Source organism: Peromyscus maniculatus, chromosome 16 (genome assembly GCF_049852395.1).
Source record: "Peromyscus maniculatus bairdii isolate BWxNUB_F1_BW_parent chromosome 16, HU_Pman_BW_mat_3.1, whole genome shotgun sequence".
NCBI lineage: Eukaryota > Metazoa > Chordata > Mammalia > Rodentia > Cricetidae > Peromyscus > Peromyscus maniculatus.
The window spans coordinates 45,032,347-45,052,667 of record NC_134867.1 but is presented as its reverse complement, the minus strand read 5'-3'; the positions used below and the strand labels follow the sequence as shown (position 1 = coordinate 45,052,667).

The window sequence follows — 20,321 nt, the reverse complement described above, 5'->3', positions numbered from 1 at the left end:
GGATGGCAGTGCCTCCTTCATCCCAGACATGGGAAATTCTGCTACTGGAACTAATGTCCATTGGTCCTCCTGAGTGATAACGCAGACGTGAGGAATTCAGGGGCTTATGAAATGGGAAAATAAAGATTGGGAACGAAGTATGAAGGGTGTTGGAGCTCAGATTAGCAAATGCCATCAATGATCCAAGGGTGTCTTTGGCTGAAATTTATATTGTATATATCTTTTTCAAAAATGACTTCCTCCAGTTATTATTATTGGTTGGTTTGCTCCTAAACAGTTAGCCCTTACACAAAAAATTTAAAATATGAATAAACCAAATTGATAACGAAGAAAATAGAGATTTAATCAGTCTCATGTATGTCACTGATTATTTTGCCTTCAGTGGTTTTTGAAACCACGTCTTAATATGGATGGTTTGGCTTGCTATTTCAAAATGTAGACTGTTCCTTGGAAGTCCCTGTCCACATTGGGCAGAGAAAGTGAGAACTAACCAATGTCTGTGCACTTAAGAAAATAATTGAATTCACTATACAGAAATACATTTTCCCTATGATTCCACCCCCCATCCCAGTGTCCTTTGTTTTCTGCAATCAACCCATAGCCTTTTATTATGGAACTTAGTAAAGTTCAGAGGGGACAGGAGTGTGGGAGGTGTAGGCCAGGATATCCTGGAGAAAGCACATGAAATGATTCTCTCTTTTGACCTGCAGGTGAAGCCTGATGCGCCCTTCTTGTTCGGCAGCAAACTAGAAAGGAAATTAGTGGGGAATGTCTTAAAGGAAAGAGGAAAAGGAGAGATGCACGGAGAGAAAGATCTTGGATCCAAACAAACCGAGCCAATCCGAATTAAGATCTTTGAAGGGGGGTAAGGAACACATAAGCCCAAATGGAAAATGTTTGGTTGTAAATTGGTGTGAATGGTCCTGCATGTTTGCCTATGGTAAATAGTGTGTGCTCTTGCAGAAGCTCAGACGCAGTTTCCTTTCCCAGTCAAATTGATGAATTCTGCCTGGGAAAAGATAGCAACTACAATCATTTTCTTCTAGACTTGTCCTCAGTGATCCTCGTCCTACTATGCATGGAGTCTCTCTGCCCTGAGTTTTCACATCTCTAATTTTATATGAAACCTTCTACATTGGCAGCCTCTTGGTGTCCCTTAAGTTCCTTTGTTCTTTAATATTTTATGGGTATTTGGGCATATTTGTATTCCGTGCTGATGTTAGTGGAATCATACATACTTCTGTATATTTCTAAGAAAGCATTTCTTTTAACTGAAGACTTTCATGAGATACTGACAATTTCACTACCCATGTCCCTTTGTGCTCTTGATTCAAGTCAGGGTATCATATTGCATTTAATTCCCCGTGTTCTCTGTCTCTATTGGTGTATAACAACCTCTTCTCAAATGTTCTGAGCCATTGAAACTCAAGTAGGAAGGTCCAATGGTTTTCTTTTGTATAAGTAAGAAAATGTATGTGCATGTAATAGCTAGTTTTATGTTTCAGTAGAAATATATTATTTGATGTAATCCATGGGAGAAATTCAGATCTATGATTTTGGCTAAAAAATTTTTTTAATTACATTTTGGGGATTATGTTATTAGTCTTAACTCACCAACCTATCAATAAATTACATACTTTCATGAACATACTTTTATTTCAATAGTATTTGAAGGATAAAATAATGTTATCTTTTACTATAGAAATATTGACTATTAGGGACATAAAATTTCTCATAGTTCTACCAATTTGGAATTGTTTATGATAGTTGAGTTGCCCTTGGATTTTTGCCCCATTGAGACATTGAGTCTTTTCACCACAATTGCGTGTATGCATGAACTTTGCCTCAATATTTTTTGATATCCCTCATTTCATTACACAAATGAGAAGAACGTGCAATTTTTTTTCCTGAGAGACAGAGTCGTCTCTGTGACCACTCTATTTTATTCAGCAGCCTTCTTCAGAATAGTGCACATGTACCACTAGCTTCCAGCTGCCATCAGGATTACTGTATGTTGGGGGAATCCATCTCCACTCACAGAGAACATGAGTCAAAGCATGTCTGAGAACCTCTCATTGCTGTGTTTTGATGACTCAGAAAGGTTGTACAAGTATTTTATTTTATATATATATTTTTTATTCCTTGCCCAATCATTTTTAAATCTCGGAACCAATTCTCTACCAATTTCTGATACCTAGGCATTCATTCCAAACACTATGTTCCCACCTCCTATATTGCTGATTGTAGAATGGTAACAACAACAACAACAACAACAATTACTGACCAGATCATCCACGTTATCTAATTGACAGGGTTAATAAGTGTTTCTTTAATTACTCTTTTTCAAAATCCATTATGTATCAGGTAGATTTGTGGGTCTGCATAAATGTTTAAAGAGGCCATCTGAACACATTCTCCCCATATATAGATTTATGTAGAATTTTACTTTATTTGATTTTGGAAATGGGTTAATCATAAGACACTGAAAATAAACCCTTTCATTTGAGGATAAAGTGTGTTTCTAATCAGTTATGATGACAGACTATAGATAAAGCTGGAGTATCCTTCCCTGAAGAGTATTGGCTTTCTGTAAAATCACTGTGTCCTCTTAAACAGTTTCACTTCCTTAAGAACAGATAACAAAATTGAAAGGAGGAGGATATTTTCGTAGCTTGAGGATTTTCTTTGATTTATTATAAAATTCAAATGTGAAAAGAAAATAAGTTTGGAGAACAAGCCAAAGTTGAAGTGTTTTAAAAAAGGGTAAAGGGCATGCAAAATCGTTGACCTTCATGTTTCCCCTAGGTTAGTACAAAATGTCAAGAATGCTAAGATCAAGTATTATCCATAGCAGAGCTGGTATTCCAGTATGTGGATGGATTTTTTTTTCTTCTTGAAAAGCTTTCTGCAAATTTGCATTTCTCTTTGTATGTTGGAGTATTAGCTAGAGCAAGATGAGAATAGTCACAAGCCTCTTAGAGTGAAAACCCAACTGTAGATGTAAATTCCACTAAGGAAATCCACAATGAACAAGGAATTTTGCATGCTTGCCTACCGTTGGAACAAAGAACTCCCAGGGATGTTTTCTTCCCAGAGTGATAATGGAATCTAAAATTCTAGCATTGCTGTGGTCTAAGAGATCATCCCATTCATTGAGTTGTGCAGTAGAAGTGTATAGTGTTATGATTTATCCTGTGCTCTTGTTTTCTAAGCAAAATGAGGTTGCAGAACATTGGGTGGGTTTCTTCTCTTCTGTCTAAGACTTCTTCATCGTTTCAGTTTCATGAAACTAGATGGCCTCAGATACCCTATCAAACCTCCCTGTGAAATCCTTTGGGAAACAAATGCTAATTTTGTTCCAAAGTCTCTAGTTTTCATTATGCAACAGTGCCTTCAAGAAACCAGTCAGAATTCAGACTCCATGTTAGTACAGAATCATGATCCTGGGAAGAACAGATCAATTTGCAGACAACAGTTGGTGAACTGAGCTCAGCCTGTGCAAAGTTGCAATTTCTGAGGCACTCAAGTGCCAGGATTGCAAAAATAGAGTGGAAACCTGCAAGGAAGAATTCTATTCTTGATTGTGCTTATTTTAGCAAATATAGAGGAGTGTTTGCACATGTATATTGTAGATGATGTCATGTTATCAGATTATGCATGAAGCATGATTATCCTAATATGTTGGTATGTTTTTAGCAATGTTCCTTGATTGGAGGCTATCCTAATGCCTGAAAGTAGTAGGTCCAGGTTTCTATCTCTTTAGGCTTATGTAAACCTATTCGAACATTTGTATACTACATCTGTAAATTGTAGTCCCATCTAGAATAATATTTTGTTTACAGTGATAAATCTTCCCAGGGTTCGTAGAAGTCAAGATGAATAATTGGGGAAGACCCTCATAAAAATTAAAGTCAGGCAGTGATTGGCTTTTGGCTTGATGTATCACATGTTAAGAGTATTTAAAAATCATAGTGGATTGCCTCTTCTTCAAATAGGTACAAATCAAATGAAGATTACGTGTATGTCAGAGGACGTGGACGTGGAAAGTACATTTGTGAAGAGTGTGGAATCCGCTGTAAGAAGCCAAGCATGCTCAAAAAACACATCCGCACTCATACTGATGTCCGGCCTTATGTGTGCAAGCTGTGTAACTTTGCTTTCAAGACGAAAGGTAGGAGCCCGATTTTTGTCGGAGTTGTTGTTTTGAGGGGAAAGGTTGCAGGATAACTTCTGGTTGCTCAGGATTCTGTATACTATTTTGTAATTCCCTTTCACCAACCATAAAGAGCATTTTGTTTGTGAAAATATGACCCTCTGAGGTATATTTCCTCTTTCCTGTCCAGGATTAAAGGATGGATGTGAGACTGTAAGGCTCCTTTTATGACTAATTAGGAGCTACAGACTTAGGGCCAGGCAGGTTGTCTCTGAAGGAAGTGGCTAAGAAGTGCTGGGTAGCCATTACTTCGTGTGGGAAATTTATGTGGGCTAGATGAGATTTGCACCAATATTGAAATTCTGCAGGGAGACAATACATAAGAGGCAGTGGATCAGCAAGGAAAGGAACTGGGAAGAAAAGATGTGCCCATGGTCAGTTTCAAGAGTATAAATAATGTAAAGATCCACAGACTCCCCGGTGGGCCCCCTCCATCCACAGCGGCATTAATTATGCATGGAGACTTGATAGCTTCTGCTCTGTGTATTCATCGACATGGAGACAAGTCTCACTCTCAGACCTCAATGGTTAATCGCATCCAACTTGAACCTGCCTTGAAATAACATTCTATCATTTTCAAATGTCTGTTTCAGTAGGCTGATTTACATGAAGATGTTTCACTCATGGTTGCTGCACTTATATTTCTATTATTCTGTGATAGGATGAAAATCTTAATGTTGAATTGTCAGGTCTGTCTAAGGTATCTTGTAGTCAACCTTTCATCAACCCCGCTTCATTTCCAACATCTTAACTTTAAATCAAGTAACCTGCTCTGATGTCAAAAGTTAAAAGCAGACGTGAATTATGATAATCTTAGGATATGTATACCGATTTCAGTTGTAGCCAGAATTTTAAATTGTACTTTTTTTTTGATGGAAGTATAAATGTTTAGTGTCTTCAAACATCTGATATTTATTTGGAAGGTATTTATGTGTCTATAATGCCTCATTTGAAGTCCAAGAAGGGAGAGGGAGTATATTCATTTGTATTTCAAAAGAAATAAGCACACTGTTCTTTAAATACTCCTTTCCCTTAGCATGATCCAGCTAACTGAGAAGTCTCTAGGAGGAAAGAAAACTAAAAGTGTGATTTTTTTAGGACACATTGCAAGTCCACCAGTCCTTACAAAGGTTATGTCTTCACTGGGCATGTGGGTTTGCTGTCAGGAGAGGTGCATGAAACCGGATGCCGAAACAGTACAGTTCTAGGTAGCTGATTAAAGTTGGTTTGAAACCATTGTCTGGACTATCAGCAGGAAATAGTGTACATTTGATCATTAATAGAATTTCCCTGTCAGCCTTTGGAAGTGTCAAGCTAGAGGTCTCAGAATTTAGGGGTGAGCAAAACATTCTAGGAAGCCCCGCAGGATTCATCTCCTGCTGAAATACCTACCTTTCAGATTTTTGTTCTCTGAACACAAGTGTGGTGTACCTCCTTGCCTGTACCAAGCTCCCAGCATGCTCTTGTTCCCTTTGCTCTATCTAATCTGCTACCTCAGGTGCTCATGGCTTCTGCAAATCAAAGCCAAGGTGGGATTGTTTCCACTTCCAACTTCTAACTACAAACCTACTCTGAAGATATGACCTACCAAGAGGAAGGGAGCCTAGAGCCCAACTGAGTTCCTGTTCGGAATATGAATATGTACACTTCGTATATACTATATATGCAGAAGCATACTACAGTTGACATACAGTTAGCTCTGTGTCTATGAGGGATTGATTCTAGGACCTCCCACAGACACTTACTCCCCCGTACAAAGTGCTGTATTAATGACACACAACTCACTTTCTCCTGGATCCTTTAAATAATTTCTGGGTTACTTGGATACTTTATACAATGTAATTGCTGTACAAGTGTTTTTTTTTTAATCATATAGTTTATGGAATACTCAGGAAAGAAGCTTGAACTTGTCAATACCGATAAAATGTTTTTTAATTTTCTTTTAATATCCTTGGGTGTAGGATATCCAGATGTAGAAGTCATGGATACAGGGGACTGGCAGTAAATGATCTTGCCACACTTAGCATCTGTACCCTTATGCATACCATCCACACACAAACTAGCAGAAACAGATGAGTTCACTGACATCTTTAAGAATTAATATAGCCAAAAAATTTTGAACCTTAAGAAAGCTGTAGATAAGATGTTTTGATAAGAATCATAAAGGTGTAGTAATATTTGTATTGGAGGTATTAAACTAATATATAGAATTCCTACATATGTTAGCAACAAATTAATAATAATGTAAGTGAGATAGTAATTTTTAGTAAAAAAATGTATTTATTTATTTATTTATTTATTTATTTATTTATTTATTTATTTATTTAATAGTAAGCATAGCTCTACTAGAGAAAAAGAAATGCTTTCATTGGGTTGAGTTTCCACCTAGGCTTCTGGGAGCCTGCACTTGAAAATCAGGTGCATACTGGTCCACTGTCAAGATGGTAACAGAAAATAGCATGATGATTTCATCAGAATGAAGGAACAGGCTCTATGCATCTGAATTGATGCCTGAATCTCTTTTTGATAAGTTTATGGGGTAGAAAAATGTATATACACAAGTTAGTTCATCATACATGTTGTGCATCAGTCCACCACAGTTTGATAGTCAATTCATTCTCTTGTTTTCTCATTTGTATTTTCTAGGAAACCTAACGAAACACATGAAATCTAAAGCACACATGAAAAAGTGTCTGGAGCTGGGTGTCTCGATGACATCAGTAGAGGACACAGAAACTGAAGAAGCAGGTGTGTGACTTTCTGAGTTGACCGGCCTCTCTGGTGGCCTTTATGACCCACTGATTGTATGGCACTTTATCAAATATTCTTTGCAAGAAATAAAATGGCACATTGAATTACTTGAAAACTACTAAGGAGAAATAGAAACCTTTCAAGTGTAACTTTTTTTTAAGAGGTGGGGAGGCCTTACTAGGAAACTAGTTTTATCTAAATCCATGAAGGGGTGTATGTGAGTGAGGAGGATGTGGTAGTGATTTATGTGCTTTGGGAGCTTCTGGAGGAAATGGAAAGCATTTCAATTGTTAGAATTCCTACTTAGAGGAAACCTAGTATAAAAATACCCACGGTTCACCTCAGTAGAGAATCTGAAGGTCAGCAAACTTCCCGAGGTAACCCTCATATATTTAACTTGCACCTGAAGCAGTGAAAGCGCTGTTGCTTTTCTTTATCAGCAATATTAGCCACATCCGTTTGTCTTGAGTTTTCTAATGAGACCTCTCTGAAGTCTGAAATAAAGAGATCCTGTCCTGGAGTTCTCAGAGATGAAACTCAATAGGCAGGGGACAAGTGAGTGTTCGGGGGTAGTACAGAGGTGTGATTGTTTCAGAGGGCCACGGGGCCTAGGAAAGCTTTAGGAAAGAGTGTCGGGGCAGTTAGTGAGCTCCTAGCCTTGAAACGGGGATTTTAATCAGTTATTGTTGGATTGTTTCAGAAAACATGGAAGATTTGCACAAAACATCTGAGAAGCATAGCATGTCCAGCATTTCCACTGACCACCAGTTCTCGGATGCCGAGGAATCCGATGGCGAAGATGGCGATGATAACGATGATGATGATGAAGATGACGATGACTTTGATGACCAGGGAGACTTGACACCCAAGACAAGATCAAGAAGCACCAGTCCCCAGCCTCCTCGGTTCTCCTCCTTGCCTGTCAATGTTGGCGCTGGACCCCATGGAGTTCCTCCCGATAACTCTCTGGGACACTCTTCATTGATCAGCTATTTAGTTACTCTACCAAGTATTCAGGTTACTCAGCTCATGACACCCAGCGACTCTTGTGAAGATACGCAGATGACAGAGTATCAGAGGCTGTTCCAGAGCAAAAGTACAGACTCGGAGCCAGACAAAGACAGGTTAGACATCCCTGGTTGCATGGATGAAGAGGCCATGTTGTCTTCAGAGCCAAGCTCCTCCCCAAGAGACTTCTCTCCCTCTAGCCACCATTCTTCACCAGGATATGATTCTTCACCCTGTCGAGATAATTCGCCAAAGAGGTATCTGATACCCAAAGGAGATTTGTCACCCAGAAGACATTTGTCGCCTAGAAGAGATTTGTCACCCATGAGGCATCTGTCACCAAGAAAGGAAGCTGCATTGAGGAGAGAGATGTCTCAAGGGGATGCTTCACCAAGAAGGCATTTGTCTCCAAGGAGGCCATTGTCACCTGGAAAGGACATGACAGCAAGAAGAGACCTCTCTCCCAGAAGAGAGAGAAGATATATGACCACCATCAGAGCACCATCTCCCAGAAGGGCTTTATATCACAACCCGCCATTACCCATGGGACAGTATCTGCAAACAGAGCCAATTGTATTGGGGCCTCCTGTAAGTATGACCTGAGCTCTCTTTCCACAAAAGCTGTAGAACACTGATACCTCCTACAGCATAGTAGTAAGGCATTTATTATTGTTTGGTTGTCTCTTGAGGGAAGGAGGAAACCTATTAATACCAATAGCAAGGAGATATTTTTATTACACACTGTGTTGGTGACGTGGCTGTGGCACTGTTCCAAGTATAATATTGCATCAGAGCAAAAGTGAACTTCCAGCTGGGAGCAGGTGAAGGCTTCTGGATGTTTTCTAAGCTCACTAATTATAGGCATGAGCCAAAACCCTTAGGTGAAGCCCTGGGAATGGCATGCCTACATAGTCAAACATGAGGACGCTCAAGTGTTATTGATATGTACTCTGTAGCAGACAAGGACTCAGATCCAGTCCTTGCCCTTGACTTCCCGCAATGCTTTTTAAAAAATATGCTCATTGCATGGTCCTATGTGAAAAATGCACACGGGAAAATGGTCAGGACCTAGAAAAAGGCAGTGTGACACTCTAGTAGCTTATGAGTAATAGGCATGAAGGTTTCTGCATTTGTTGTTGTTATCACCTGGGAGAGATGCTAAGTGAAAATGCAGGCCCAGAGAATGAGCAATCAGAGAACTTGGAGACTATTTGGAGGCTTCTGGTGTTTGCCTTTCCTATAAACTAACGTGGCAACAGTGGTGGCCATAGACCCTACTGGAACCACAGGTTTAGTAAAAAGCTGTAGAAAAGCCTTGCTCTGCCTCATTCCACAGCCTAGCCCAGCAGATCTCGGTGTCTCTTTCCATCCTGGGATGGCTGTCAGAGGGCAGACAGCACAGAGGCGTGCCGTCTTCTGGGTTTGTTTGCTTTAAGAGCGGCTTTAGTTTCCGGATCTTGATTCCTGTCTGTATTCTCTTTGCTCTGTGTTCTGTCTGACATAGCATGGTCTTTCTCAGTGATAGAAGCCATTGCCAACTCCTGGCTCTGTCTATCCCTACCGCTGTGGCCAGTTCCCTCCCTCTCATCACCTACCGCTGTCTTGAGTCGGAAGTTCACACTGTCACTGTCAAACTTCAGGAAAGCTCCCCGCTTTCCTCTTTCCGTCCTCATCACCCTCTTTTCATAAATCGGGTACAAAGTTCATCTTGATGTTGCAGTCCTGCAGAGACATGCCCAGCAGTCTGGACATGACTGATTTCAAGCCAATAAATTGGCAAGCTAAGAGAAAGCACCACATCTCTGCAAGTGTCTGTATCTTGTGAAGCATAAGTCGCTTCATCATGAATGGGAAGCTGGAAATCCTTCTGGGGTAGCGTTAAATGCTTCCTCTGATGGAGACATAGTGATGCTGGCAGCGTGTGCCAAACCAGTCCTCACCCATCATCCCTGAAGCTTTTGGTTCAGCATTTGGCCAAATGGACCACAACTGGCCTGTATGAGGTGGTGGAGCTCTGTCAGGCAATGGTATCATGAAAACAGAGCCATTGATTTAACAAGCTGTTAAACTCGAGCAAAGCAATTAAGGAATTAATTAACTAATTAATTAAAGGAATTAAACAATAAAAGAATTCATCTAATTTTGGACCTCTGATTGACTGCAAAGTAGTTGGAAGGAAATTGGTTTAATCAGTTATTGCGTTTTTTCCTAATTTTTGTGTGGTGTTTTGTCTGTTTTGTTATTGTTTCTTTTTAAAATATCTGCACATCTCACAGAGCTGTTAGACTTCATCACTGACACAGCCTTTGGCTTGCTACCTAGTGCAGTTCTGGTGATGTTGACTCATCCCCTTTGGATAAACAGGGAGACTTTTCATCTTTCTATGATGTGTGAACAAGACGCTCGTGGTCAGAGCAAAACAGACCTGACTCTTCTCGGAGAGGTGTCTCACCTGACTGCTCTGTCAGGTGCAGGCTTTGCTCTCTCTATTTTCTCTAATCATATACAAAAACACCAAACCGGAATACAACTAACCATAGCCCCTTTTCTATAATTTTGTGACCAGTAGCTTGTCTTTTTGTGAACAGTGATGGAGACTCTACAGGGAAGTGGCTTCGGTGTGATGGGACCCTGACGCTCACTCTTGCATAAGAAATCATTGGTTTAGTCTGAACTTAGGGCCAGAGAACAGATTTAGAGGGGGCAACATGCACTGCTAGGATTCCTCCCCTAATACCTTCCGATAGATAAGAGAATTGAAGAGCATGTGTGTTTTCTTCATTCAGTCACTATGGTCATCACTTCCCTTCTGATCAGCGACGGTCTGAATCTCACATGTCTGTCGAGAGCACAAGATTGTGTTGGATTTAGGACACATGGAGTGTGTTCTAGTTTTAGAAACATCACTCCCATCAGTCTGCAGTCGGGGATCTCAAGTAGTTTTGTGTAATGGCACATCTCTCCTAGTGTCTTCTTGCTGATTCCTTCCTCAGTAGACTTATAAGATCTGTACTCTCATGAGGTCTATGCAGTGGATGGCACAAAGAACAAATGGAAACATAACAGTAAAATGGAAAAATGACCAAGTCACCTTTTATTTTAATCCTTAAATCTCTGATAACTATGATTTACAAAGAATTCATTTTCTTTGGAGATTGCTTGCTCTCACAAGCATTAGGATTCCTCTGCCTTAACTGGTATTTGATTAAGACTTGCTCTTTTTTAAAGCAGAATGAAGGGACAGAGTTCATGTGGACACAACACTTAGGGGATTCTTCTCGAGCCCTGCAATGTTCACCCATCCTAGCTTGTGAGGTCCTAGTGATCCCGAGGCTGGTGACTAGACTATTTCATCTGTGTTACAGAATAAACCATCTGTCAGTAGCTTGGATAAGATGCAGCCCAGAGCACAACAAATTCCAAGCATGGCACACAGTAGCAGGCATATGCATAATTTATCGTTCCTGAGCCAGGCTCAAATCTAAATAGAACTGGGTGAATCCTTAATGGTAGGAGTCAGTCCTTGAATCTGAGAGCTGAGACATCCTTGAGATGAATAACAACAGTTTTTAAGATCACTTTCCTAGATTACGCTATACTTGACAATTTTTTAATTTATCTTGAGTTCTTATGTAAACAAACAATTCAGTCTATTATTGATGAATCATAGCAATTGAAAATCTGATAGATTTACTAGAGCCTGATAATCTGGCAATCTGAGTTATGTTCTGCTACAAAAACAAGCATAAAAAATAAAGCCTTCATTTCAGGACTAAAACCATGAAATCTGGAATTCTGGTTCCGATTTCTAAATACTCTTACTTAATTTTCAAGAAGACATTTTTGTTATAAGTAATATCAACAGAGGAATTAAGGCATAATCATCTTTAATTTCCAGCTATAAATTGAATATAAATGATTAACTCTTAAACACACATGATGGTTAACTACACTTGCTTCCTTTTAAGCACGGCTATTTCTATAAGATTTGGTCTTGAACTAGGACTTGAAGAAACCTGCATTCTTTGTTGGGCCTCTTCTTATGCATTCTTGTAGGTCGGTGCCTTGCACAGTAAGACCTCTCCTCAGTAGGGACGTCCTCCACTAGATCAGTACTCAGCACAAAGGGACCTCTCCTGAGTAGGGATGTATTCCTGTAGGCCAGTGCATTGCGGTTTTTCATAACCACCCAGCCATCCTTTGTGTGAAAAACCATTTCCTAAAAGCCTGTTGCCAACTTGTCACTTATACCTAGTCCCAGGAATGTCCTTCAGCTCAGCCTAAGGCATAAATAGTTGGTAGTCCTATTTCCTTTTAGATTCAATCCCATTAATATTTGCTAGTTGTTTATTTTTGTTTTGTTTTTGTTTTTCCGCTTTGTTTGTTGGTTGCTTTTATGTTTGTTAGTTGTTTTCCTGGTGAATCCATTCTTTTCATTTGCTCTTATGAGGAAAACAGGCAGCACGTGACTTCGTGCCTAGTGGGAAATACACGGGATGCTTTAGTGCTCTGCTGTTTACAAACAAAAGCCACCGTCCAGAGGCCGACACCTTCATCAGAGACAGCTGAGAAATCTGTTAGTTTTGAGAAGTTCTTCCTAGATGTTGGGCATCCTGAAGGAGGGAAGGGGGGAGGGAGGGAGCGAGGGAAGGAGGGATAAAGGGGAAAAGAGAGGTAGAGAGGGAGGAAGTTTAGCTCAAGAATGGAAAGTGGTCAGGTATGAACTCTGTGCTTTCTTTTCCCCTGTAGAATCTCAGAAGAGGATTACCTCAGGTTCCTTACTTTAGTCTCTATGGAGACCAAGAAGGTGCTTATGAACATCACGGCTCCAGCCTTTTCCCTGAGGGTCCTACTGACTATGTCTTCAGTCATCTTCCTCTTCACTCTCAGCAGCAAGTCCGAGCTCCTATCCCCATGGTGCCAGTTGGTGGGATCCAGATGGTTCACTCCATGCCACCGGCCCTTTCTGGTTTACATCCTCCACCCACATTGCCTCTGCCCATGGAGGGCTCTGAGGAGAAGAAAGGAGCACCAGGGGAGGCCTTCACTAAGGATCCCTATACCCTTTCCAGGCGGCATGAGAAACAAGCCCCTCCCGTTTTGCAGTCATCTGGTCTACCTAGCTCACCCTCCTCCCCACGGCTATTGATGAAACAGAGTACTTCAGAAGACAGCCTAAATGCCACCGAGAGGGAACAGGAAGAGAACATACAGACTTGTACAAAAGCCATCGCCTCACTCCGGATTGCCACAGAAGAGGCAGCTCTGCTTGGGGCCGATCAGCCCACGTGGGGGCACGAGCCCCACCAGAAACCCTTGGAAAGTGCACACATCAGCATGAGACACTTTAGCGGGCCTGAGCCAGGTCAGCCTTGTACCTCAGCCGCCCACCCTGACTTACATGATGGTGAAAAGGACAGTTTCGCACCATCACAGACTGCAGGCGCTCACTCCACATTTTACAGCAAGGGCAGCGTGGATGAGAAGAAGGCGGACTTTCCTAGCAGCAAGGAATTATCTTTAAGCACAGAGGAAGGTAAAGAACCTTCATCAGAGAAGAATCAACTACATTGATCTGAGTTGCATGGACACGTTCATTTCCATATTTCCCCTTTTTTCTTGTTTTTGTTTTTCTAGGAATAGAGGTAACCGAGTTGATAGCATGCCTGTCCTAAGTTACAATAGTTGGCTATTATAAATACTTTTGTTGTTTTGAAAACAATTAGGTAAATCAACAAGTCATCTTGAGCCTGACCAAACAAAATTTGAAATTAACCTATTGGGTCTGGTACTTTTAAAATTGTACAGATGTTTGTGCCTTTTCTTTACTTTGCTTATATTCTTATAAGCATTTTTTAGCAGTAATTTGTACATATTTTAGAATTTGTGTATCTGCTTTGTAATAAATGTAATTTCTTTCCTCTTTTGGACACTTGGATCTAAATGGTGTAAAGCAAAACAGCATCAATATATATGTGAGGTTGCACTAAAACATATTTTTATATGATAAAAAACTGAACAGCTTTTATGTACAGCTCTGATTCTGTAATACTAATATTTATTTTGTTTCATAAATTGTACATTTTTTCTTAATGTTGTGGATTGCTTTTCTATGTGAAGCATGGATTTACTGTTGCGTAACTAGAACAGAAATGTCCATTGTAAGCAAGATATTTAAGCTAGAATATCTTATTCTGCACTTATGCATTAGTTATTAAAAAAAAAAGATAAAGGACGTATCCGTTGGTTCTTAACTTGTAAATTCTTTCTGTCTCGTTTGCTGGACTGACAGTAACTTAAGAGCTGATTGTGATTTTAAATGGATAGTACCGTAAAGCATTAAAGTAAACAATGTGCTATTGTGAGTTTTTTCAAAGCTTTATAAATCAGTTATAAATAATATTAAAAGTATTTGGTCTTCTGTGAACATGTTGATCTATATACTCATCTAAAAATATGGGAAAAAACATTCCGCCCCATGTAAATATGTACAAGTGCATCATTGGTGCAGTTTTGCGTAACTCAGTTGGACACGAGGTTGCCACAGACCTCTGCTAGGGTGTCTTTAAAAATTAAAATGACAGAGCACATGGGACTGTGTAGAGCTTGGTTATCGGCCGGCCCGGTGGCTTGGTAGGCAGTGCTGTGCGCTGCCTGTGGAAAAGACCTGGACTTGAAAATCTTGGTTCTTGCTGCACAGGATAGTGACTGGAACTAAGGCTGCATGGAGGGATTGCACTTGGACTTGAGGGTTGGGTGTGGAAGCGGGGAAGGGGGATGGAGACCTGCTCCCCGGCTCTTCCCATCAGCCTGTTCGTGTGGTTACAGGGTTAACATCAGCATTAGGGGATGCCGCCTTGCCCTTCCTACAGGGAAAGAGTGTCTCTCCTGGCTGTCTCAGGGGGAATGAAGAAGAGAAGCCTTCAAGAGAAAGCAGCTCTTGGGAGGAGGAAGTTTTTTGTAGATAACCTTCAGAACGGCTTTTGGTCAGTGTTGAAGGTGGGAAGAGCCTTTGCAGGTCCAGAAGAGCGGAGCAGAGGGAGGGGGGGTACAGCAACATGTGCACACGCACGCACATGTATGTGCATGCGCACACACAATCTGGGTTATCTTTGTGCTATATAGTGGATTATAATTCTGTGAAACCAAGTTTGTATATTGAATTACATTAAGGAGTGTTCTTTAAAAAGAGAAATAAATATACAATTACATGCTTGAGGTGTCTAGTTCTTGTGTGTGTGTGTGGGGGGGGTTACAGTTTATTTCTGATTTTGTTTCTTAGAGGATTTTGGTGCTGTTAACCTACACTCCATGATTTTAATTGCTGGGTTCTTTCCATCCTGAGGCATGCCCAGTGCAGATAGTCTTTTAACAAGTGGCAAGACAGCTATTGGCTTCAGTGTCATTGGTTTAGCATAGGTGGCACTCCTGAGAAGTGGTGTCACCCAAGCAGAATCTTGAGCCTGGGGAGCGTGCACTATGTCTGAGTAGACTCTCGGATCATTCCCATCCCCCTCTCCGTGCACAGACACAGGTGTAAATCAATTCCACTAGAAAAGTCTCCTTTTGCTTTGTTTCTGAAGTCAAAAAAAAAAAAAAACCAACACAAATATACCATAAAATATCCACAAATCATGGGGATTCTAAAGAAAAGACCAGAATCTTTTTAGTAATAAAAGTAATAAAAATGACCATAAAAGGTCAAAATCTCTCTGTGTTTTTAATGATAAAAATCTCAAGTTGGTGGATTTAAACCTTACGTGTTTTGTTTTATGAGTCAGACGGTCTTTGCTAACTATGTTTTTACAAAGGTGAATGGAAGGAAGGTCAGCGCAACCAGCCAGCCTAAGAATCCCCAAAGCATTTTGATTCCTTATGGAGAGTTTTGTCTCACTCCTGTGACATCCTGTGATGTGAAAGACAGAGATGGAGAAAGAGACAAGGGGTGGGGAGATTCTGGCCCTTTGCTTTTACATAATCAATTATTTCTTTGTTCACTCGTTCATTGCTCAATGCTGCTTGAGTACCTACTATGAGCTGAGAAGATGATGGGCATCTAGAATGGGTGAGTTTGCTTTCTAGAAGTTCACGTAAGTAGTAGAGATTTATATGTGAGCAAACAGTAGCATTAAAATCTACACTGGGTGTGGTTTGTAGTAACCAGGATTTGACATCAGGACCATAGTTTTGCAAGCAGGAAGAGAGGGGCCATCACAGCCGTGGAACACAACCTGGAAATAATACATTGACAAACTCAACATAACTTTCTCATCACCTGCAATGGAGCACTATTCTGTGAGTTGGGTGTACAGTACAGAACAAAATAGACCCTTGCTTTCTGTAGTCTATATTCTAATAGGGAGCACACTAGGGAAAGTACAGGGGTTGTGATCCAGGATGTGTGACGCTATACATGCATAAAAAGTGAGCAGTGTGAGGCTGGTTCCAGGGGGGCCTGGCAGAGTGTGCACAGCTAGAAGAAAACAGAGCAGCATCTTGTTTTCTAGTCTGGAAGGCAAAGGGAGAAAGACTGGAACAAGAAAGTAACCTTTGTGATTGTGTGTGTGTGTGTGTGTGTGTGTGTGTGTGTGTGTGTGTGTGTGTGTGTGTCTTATACATATTTTATAATATATATGAATATAAAACTATAGAAGAGGTCATGAAGCAAGGGAGGGAAAGAAGAAATGTTAAATGTAAATACAGTGCTCATGAATGAAATGGTCAAAAACTTAAAATTTCCATTAAGAAAGTATATGGTGATAATCATAGTGCTGGGGAGGAGGAGGAAGAAGGAACCTTGGGACACACAAGCCAGCCAACCTAGCCTGCTTGATGAGCTGTCACCCAAATGAGAGACTCTCAAAAGGCAAGATGGACAGAACTTGAGGAATTAAAGCCAAGGTTCACCTCTGGCTTTCACATGCATGGGCACCAACATTTGTGCCCATATACCTACAAATATATGTACATATAATTTCTAGGAGAAAGACAACACTACAGTGACTTAATAACTACTTAGAAGCATTATAGAAGCTTTGTCATAAAAATATTACAAAATTTTAAACTAACCATCCTTTTTTAAAAAACCTATATACCGGTGAAGACAGAAACACAGGTCCAAGGTCAAAGGAAGGCTCACACTGCAGCCTTCTGCCTCTGCAAACCTCTGCTCTTCAATGACAGATAGCTGGTTACTGTTGCCTCCTTATTTCCAGTCAGAGTCGCTAAGGTCAAATAAGTTCAGAAGGGCACAAGAAGCATGCAGGCCATCTCCATGATGGGTAACCAAGATTATTAGTTTAGAACGGTGACCAATTAGGGCTGTGTCACCTTTACCACAGGGTTGCTTTGCTTTTCTGGGGCTGTTTGTCATTGTACAGGCCAACATACCTGCCGGTTTCTGACTGCACAGGAACCTATGCTAGATACGCAGTAATAAGACAGGCTTTGCTTTGTGGTAGCACTCAGGGACATGACAGAAATGATTTCATTTTCCATTAAGGTATAGCTAAATATGGACAAAGAGAAGAATCTAATCTTTGATTTTTTTAAAATTCTCTAAGGGTCGTCTTACCTATACACACTCATATCCATTGTTTAGCTAAAACTAGGGTCACCTTCAAAGGTAAACTGCTTATCAAAATGAGCCAAACTAGCAGATTTCCTCTATTCACTAAGTGATTATAAGGTATTTAAGAATCAGCAATTGACCATAGCCTTTTTTTTTTCAACCAGAATTCAAACTTTGTTGTCTTGGATGAGCACAGATTTAATAAATATGGCTTGATACGAATGAAATTTTATCTCAACAAAAATAGAACGGTTAAGAACAATGCTTACTATTACATTCATTCATTCATTCATTCATTCATTCATTTATTAATTAATTTGTGGGCACAGGTGCCATGGCACAGGTGGGCAAATGAGAGGAAATAGGACAACTGGCAGGAGCCTGTTCTCTCCTTCCAGTGTGGGTCCCAGGAATAGAACTCAGATCATCAGACTTGGTTGCAAGCACCCATGCTTACTAAACCATCTTTCCAGCCCCAAGCATACAACCCCTGGATGATACTTTCTTTTAATTATTTCATTACAACTTATGATAAAGAACAAAGCATTTTGAAATAATTTTTCTGTAAAAATACTCAAGAGTTCATGGAATGATCGCTGGCAGCTGCTGTCCTCAGAGGAAACATGAAAAAGCTAAGCCATTTTGTCTTAGTAAGAGAGTGGCATGGGAGGTCCAACGTGCCTTCTCCAATGGGAACAAAGCTTGTGGTTACTTGGATAGTGGGCTGACTTTCTGAGCTCATCGTCAGAGCCCCTTGCTCTGAGCAGTTGCTCTGCCAAGGAAAGCCGATGGCCATCTTTAGCCTCCTAAAAGCTATCTTCAGTTACAGACAAGAGCCCAGTTCCAAGAAGGATATGCACCAGGGGCTTCATTAAGTGAGAAGTCCTGGGCATCCCTCCTCTCAGTGTGTCTGCCTGGAGGTCTATTCTGACTATAAGGCATCAAAGGACTTCAAAGCCCAGTTCCATGAATATGCTTTACTATGGCTTAAGTTTGATGGTAATGCTAGGCACTAACGCTCAAAGCTGCTATCCTCAGGGCAACTTCTTGTATCTATAGGAACAATTACAAGTACAGTGTACATGGTTCGAGAACCCTACCACATTGATCAAGAACAACCTTCTACAAAGACATTTTCAGTAATAATTACATAATGTGGACTAGCCTTTCTATGAGAACTTTCGTCCATTCTCTCATCCAACAGTCACAAACGAAAGAAGTAAGTGGATGAAGCAGACGTGCCTAGTTATTAAAACAGAAGGCAGTTCAATTTTTTTTAAACTGGGAGCATGTGCATGATATGTGCATGTGGAATGCATGCCAAGCTATTCATGTGGAGACTAGATATCAATTTTATGAACTAAGTTCTCTCTTTCCATTTTTACATAAGTTCTGGGGGTCAAACTAAACATTAGGTGATGTCTCTGTCTGTTCTCACAAGACTCCCGAAAATTGCTTGTATCCTTTCTACTGTTTCTTAGGTAACAGTATATCCTTCTGAGGTCTTTGATGTAGTTGAAGACTAGATGGTTATAATTTCCTTAGTTATGACAAAAGATAAGTTAGATATGAAACCTTAGACTCACAAATATAGGATAGGATATCTTCTTTAATTCTGACAAATACAAATAGACTAGATATTATAGACTAGATATTGTAACTATAATTCTTGCTTGATAATTGTTTTATTATATGTACTTTTACTATGTTAAATTTAAAACCTTCCTTTTTGAAAAAAAAGTAAAAGGGGAAGTGCTGTGGATGATTGATTGATAAATAAAACACTGATTGGCCTGTAGCCAGGCAGGATGTATAGGCAGGATAGTTACACCCCTGACTCGCGTAGCAGGCACCTGTACATATTAAGCCATCTTCTGGCCCTGGGTAGCTGATTTTTAAAGCATTAAAGACCAATAAAACTTTCAGCAGTGATGAGATCACTCCGTATTTGTACTTTGCAAACACAAAAAAATGCCCCTTAGCTACACAAGGCTGTTGAGCACTTGAAGCATGGTGTGTACAACTGAGAAGTTAAAATCTTAATTTGTTTCCACATATATTTAGCTTAGACTTCTGCAGCCATGTGTGGCTAGTGGCTTTGGAATGGGACAGCAATCTGTGGAAGCTACATGTCACCCTTGTTGAATGTCTCTAGGTGTATTCATTCACTTGACAAAAACTGAGCACTGGTTACATGACCACTCTATTCTTGTTGCTGGGGAAATAATGATGGACGGCAACACAAACCAAGCCAAATATCTAACACAGAACCTGTGACCAATACCTGTCACTATGTGTCCAGTGAGAAATTTGCATCATTTAGCCCTGCCGATGGCTCCTCATTTGGTTGAGTTTTGGGCCTGGGGAATCTTGCTAATAGCCAAAGTATGCTCTTCTGAAGAGAGAGATAGATTGTAGTTCCATTGTAACTTGCTGATGTCACAATGGAATATACATCATATTCTTCAGACTGATGTGGGCTCTCTCAGTCTGCCTCTGTGTAAATTTGCATGCCTCTACAGGCCTAAGGGGAAAGGGCTGGGACTGGGCTCCAAGAAGGACTCTGACTCAGTGTGGAATGCAGGTCTGTGAAGGGAGGTATCTGCCACCACCCTGGAAGTGTTGCCCTGTTCTTTTGCTGACAGCATATAAGTGAACATGTAAAACTGAACACTTCGCTGTCTTCATTTCCCAGGGTAAACTTAAATTCCAAAGAAACACCTCTTGCCTCTATGTTAAGATGGTATATAGTTACCAAGTCTGCCCTCTGAATGTCTA

The 20,321-nt window shown here is 40.4% G+C and overlaps 1 protein-coding gene and 1 long non-coding RNA gene across 18 annotated transcripts in view; one reads left to right on the top strand and one right to left on the bottom strand.

Moving 5' to 3' along the window:
- Nucleotides 1-15,188, top strand: part of Hivep2 (HIVEP zinc finger 2) — a 192,543-nt gene extending 177,355 nt beyond the window's left edge. For all 17 annotated transcript variants that reach the window (XM_076552722.1, XM_015995585.3, XM_076552719.1 and 14 more), the window contains 5 exons: nt 711-865; nt 3,996-4,171; nt 6,860-6,961; nt 7,665-8,560; nt 12,722-15,188. In XM_076552722.1, coding sequence (XP_076408837.1) covers nt 711-865; nt 3,996-4,171; nt 6,860-6,961; nt 7,665-8,560; nt 12,722-13,546 — 2,154 coding nt within the window. In that variant the 3' untranslated portion in view covers nt 13,547-15,188. The remainder of the gene's footprint in view (nt 1-710; nt 866-3,995; nt 4,172-6,859; nt 6,962-7,664; nt 8,561-12,721) is intronic.
- Nucleotides 11,039-19,974, bottom strand: LOC143268896 (uncharacterized). The gene is made up of 2 exons (XR_013045081.1): nt 19,828-19,974; nt 11,039-12,585 (listed from the first exon to the last, which is right to left on the bottom strand). It is a non-coding gene; the product is annotated as an uncharacterized LOC143268896 (long non-coding RNA).
- Between the last annotated feature and the right edge of the window lie 347 nt (nt 19,975-20,321).